Source organism: Arctopsyche grandis, chromosome 13 (assembly GCF_051622035.1).
Source record: "Arctopsyche grandis isolate Sample6627 chromosome 13, ASM5162203v2, whole genome shotgun sequence".
In the NCBI taxonomy this organism is placed as follows: domain Eukaryota; kingdom Metazoa; phylum Arthropoda; class Insecta; order Trichoptera; family Hydropsychidae; genus Arctopsyche; species Arctopsyche grandis.
The window spans coordinates 15,924,185-15,927,720 of record NC_135367.1 but is presented as its reverse complement, the minus strand read 5'-3'; the positions used below and the strand labels follow the sequence as shown (position 1 = coordinate 15,927,720).

At 31.1% G+C, this 3,536-nt stretch overlaps 1 protein-coding gene across 1 annotated transcript; it reads right to left on the bottom strand.

Annotated features, from left to right (window-relative positions):
- Positions 1 to 262: 262 nt before the first annotated feature.
- Positions 263 to 2,819, bottom strand: LOC143921060 (zinc finger MYM-type protein 1-like). Its single transcript, XM_077444165.1, has 2 exons — positions 2,524 to 2,819; positions 263 to 2,453 (listed from the first exon to the last, which is right to left on the bottom strand). The coding sequence occupies exon 2, from the start codon at positions 2,408 to 2,410 to the stop codon at positions 938 to 940; it is 1,473 nt and encodes a 490-aa protein (XP_077300291.1). The 5' UTR covers positions 2,411 to 2,453; positions 2,524 to 2,819; the 3' UTR covers positions 263 to 937.
- Positions 2,820 to 3,536: the final 717 nt, after the last annotated feature.

Genomic DNA, 3,536 nt, shown 5'->3' with positions numbered 1-3,536 from the left:
TCCACATTGATATGTGTCTCACGGCTCCATTCAAAATTGAATTTGTATACTTTTAACGGTTTCCGACCGGATGTAATATATATATATATATATATATATGTATATATATATATATATATATATATATATATATATATATATATATATATATACATATATACCAGTGGCGGGCGGTGACTTTTCAAACAAGGGATGCTGTCCCTTGTTTGAAAAAAAAAACCGACCAATTTATTTTTTAAAATTTAATTTTATTCTTCGTTCCTTTTTACAAAATTCATCGATAACCGCATCATAGAATTTTTTATTGTTTTTTAAATTTGACATTATTTTCTTTTCGATTGCAATTAAAGCAAGACCAGAGAGTCTTTCTTCACTTTGACTACTTCTGGTGAACGTTTTAATTCTTTTCATAGTCGAAAATGATCGTTCAGCCGATGCGCTCGTGGAAGGTATCGTACAAATTAATTGTATTAAACTAAATACTTGTTCCAAAACGTCTATTAGATCATCTTTCACAATTAATTCCTTTACGTCATTTATAGATTTCAAATGAAAATCTTGCGTTGAGTACATGTAAATTAATTCGCTTTTTAATTTCATAAAATCAAAGTATTTTCCATAAGTTAGGTGGAGTGATTTAAATAGGAAATCTGGAAAATTATTTTCATATTCTTTAAATTTTTTGACGTTAAAAAATTCGAGAAATTTTAAATTTTCGATATCTCGAAATCGATTGGTTGTATTTACTGAAAGAGTTTCTAAAATTTCAGAATAGTGAAGTTTATACGTTGTTTTCACATCTTCTTCACATTCAGCATATTTTCTTTTTCTATTAAAATTTTTAGTTATTACTTTGTTCCACAATGAATCAAAATCGTCTTTTTTGTTATCTAAATATTTTACAAATTTTTTAATTTCACTTACGCAATACGATATGTCAAAGGTTTTTTTTTTGTAAAATTTCAAATAAAAAATCTGCCGAATTAAATATTGCAGAAAATAAATGCAAATTGAAATTGAATTCAAACTCTTTTAAATAACGATGAAGGACTTCAGCATTTATGACAGCATCAGTATCCCATTCGTCTTCGTCATTAATTATTTGATTAAATATTTCCATTAATTCTGTTTGATATTCTAATATCATATTTAAAATTTTGCTATTGTAGTTCCATCGTGTAGGGGCAGCAGTGGGAAATCGTTTTTTTATTTGACAATCGAGAAGGGAAATTCTTCTTGAAGACTTACAAAAAAAAGTTGAAAATGACAACATACGGCTGAAAAAACGTTTGCATCCGGATATATGTTTAACAGATTGCGACAAAACTAAATTCAATCTGTGAGCGTAACAATGGACAAATAAAGAATTAGGACAAATATCTCGAATTTTTCGTTGCACTCCATTATGCTCCCCGGACATTACAGCCGCTCCATCGTACGTTTGTGCAATTAATTTGTCCAAACAACCAAATTCTTCCAAGGTCTCACGTATGTGCTGAAAAAGAGCATTAGCTGTTCTATTGGGACTAACATCGACAAATCCAACAAATCTCTCCTGAATTTCATTATTTTCATCTACATATCTAAAAATAGTAGATAGCTGAGCTTTGCGACTGATATCTGTAGATTCGTCCACAATTATGGAAACAAATTTTGATGCACGTATTTCAGTTTTAATCTCATCTAGCAAGACTTTTGATATTGCGGATACCAAGTCATTTTGTATATGGTTCGATAGTCCAGTAAACACCGTAGAGTTATCTAAATGAGTTTTCAATTTTATGTCTGATTCACTCAACAGATACAGCAATTCAATATAATTCCCTCTATTTTCCGATTCCTGGTGCTCAAAATGTCCTCGTAAAGGTTGTTCTTGTTTTGCTAAAAAACAGATCGCGCTTATTAATTTCGACAAAATGTATCTATTTGCAGTAACTTCTTTGTTGTGCATTTCAATATTTGCTTTAAATTGAGCACTTAAAAAATTTTCTATACGAGGTCCCTTTCCAAATTTTTTAAATTGAGCAGCAGAACATATGTGAGCTTGAGAACATTCATGTCTCTTGCGCGATTTACTTAAATTGTTTAGGTCAGAAAATCCAAATTTACTCCAGACATTCACTTCTTGAGAAAATAAAATACATGGCCAACAGAATAATTTCGTTAAGTGAGCACATCCACAAATCCATGAAATTTTTTCGTATGTTTCTGTGTTAAAATACCTTTTAAATGTTTTTGTTTTAGACTGAATATTTAATATTGGTGTGGGTTTGGGGCTCTTAACAATAATCTCCTTTTCATTAAATGGGAGAGAAGCAAATCTTCTTTTCAGCACATTTTCAATTAAACAATTGCAATTATTATTGATCTCGACGACAAGTCCACTCTCATTGTTATTTTCGATATCCATATTAAAGGCAATAATGAAAACTCGTAAGTAGTGGAACAGTAAACTAAAAATAAAGTTAGACGAAACTAATTTAAATGAAAACTTAATTCAAAAGTAAAAAATAACCAACTTACAGTATAAATGATTAACTTCGTCTAAAGAAATGAATCGGCTAGCTTTTTGATAAATAACTTGGGGCGTAGCGTGCGGAAATATCGATCAACAGCGGCTTCCAAGTGAAACTCAATAGATAAGCAAACAGAGAAACCGAATCCACCGTAGAGGTTAAACAAGTGTCAACGCGTCCGCGCGAATATGACAGCCTCATAGTGCGCATGCGCAAATGGGATCGGTCCGAACTCCGAATCCATGACGCGCGCGCACTTCAGTCGCGCGCGCGTCTACTCGCCAGCGTCACTCGCCTGTGGCCGGCCTATGCGAATGCGGCCTATGCGAATCCTTAATAAAAATTATCAAAAGATCCTATATAATGCATCATGTAACAAAAAACACGTGATATGTGAAATATATATCATATACTACATCATAATCACGTACATCACTAAGAATACATCGAAGCGAAATTCAAATATTTATTAAAAATACTCTTGGCTTTTTAAAGTTATAGGGGATGCGCCGCATCCACCGCATCCATGGACCGCACGCCACTGATATATACGTGCACATGTGTACGTAAGATACACAAAATATAATATAAAAACTTTATATTTGCCCGGCGTTTAATTATAGTTGAAAATTTTATTTAACTTGCAACCGGTTTAGTCGTTAAGCGGTTTTATTAACTTTTAGAATCGGTGTAACTTTTTACATAATTCATAGCACACGTTCATAATTAATATTGTTGTTTATCGCGTACGTATTTTCGGTATGGTCGTTTTATATGTATGTGTACTTGTAAATTTTAGCATATTTGTATTTAATTTGGAATAAAATTAATTCCCTTTAGATCGGTAAAATTAATATTATTATTACATAGGTTATTACATAGATATTATATACATACATATATATATTATATATATATATATATATATGTATTTCCCTATAGACGTGTATATAAAAAAATAATCAATTTAAATTTCATTTAAAATTAATAACATAAAATGTGTATCTACGCTTAGTTCAA

Coding starts and splice junctions, on each gene's coding strand:
- LOC143921060 (XM_077444165.1), bottom strand. CDS start 2,410: ATGGATATCGAAAATAACAATGAGAGTGGACTTGTCGTCGAGATCAAT.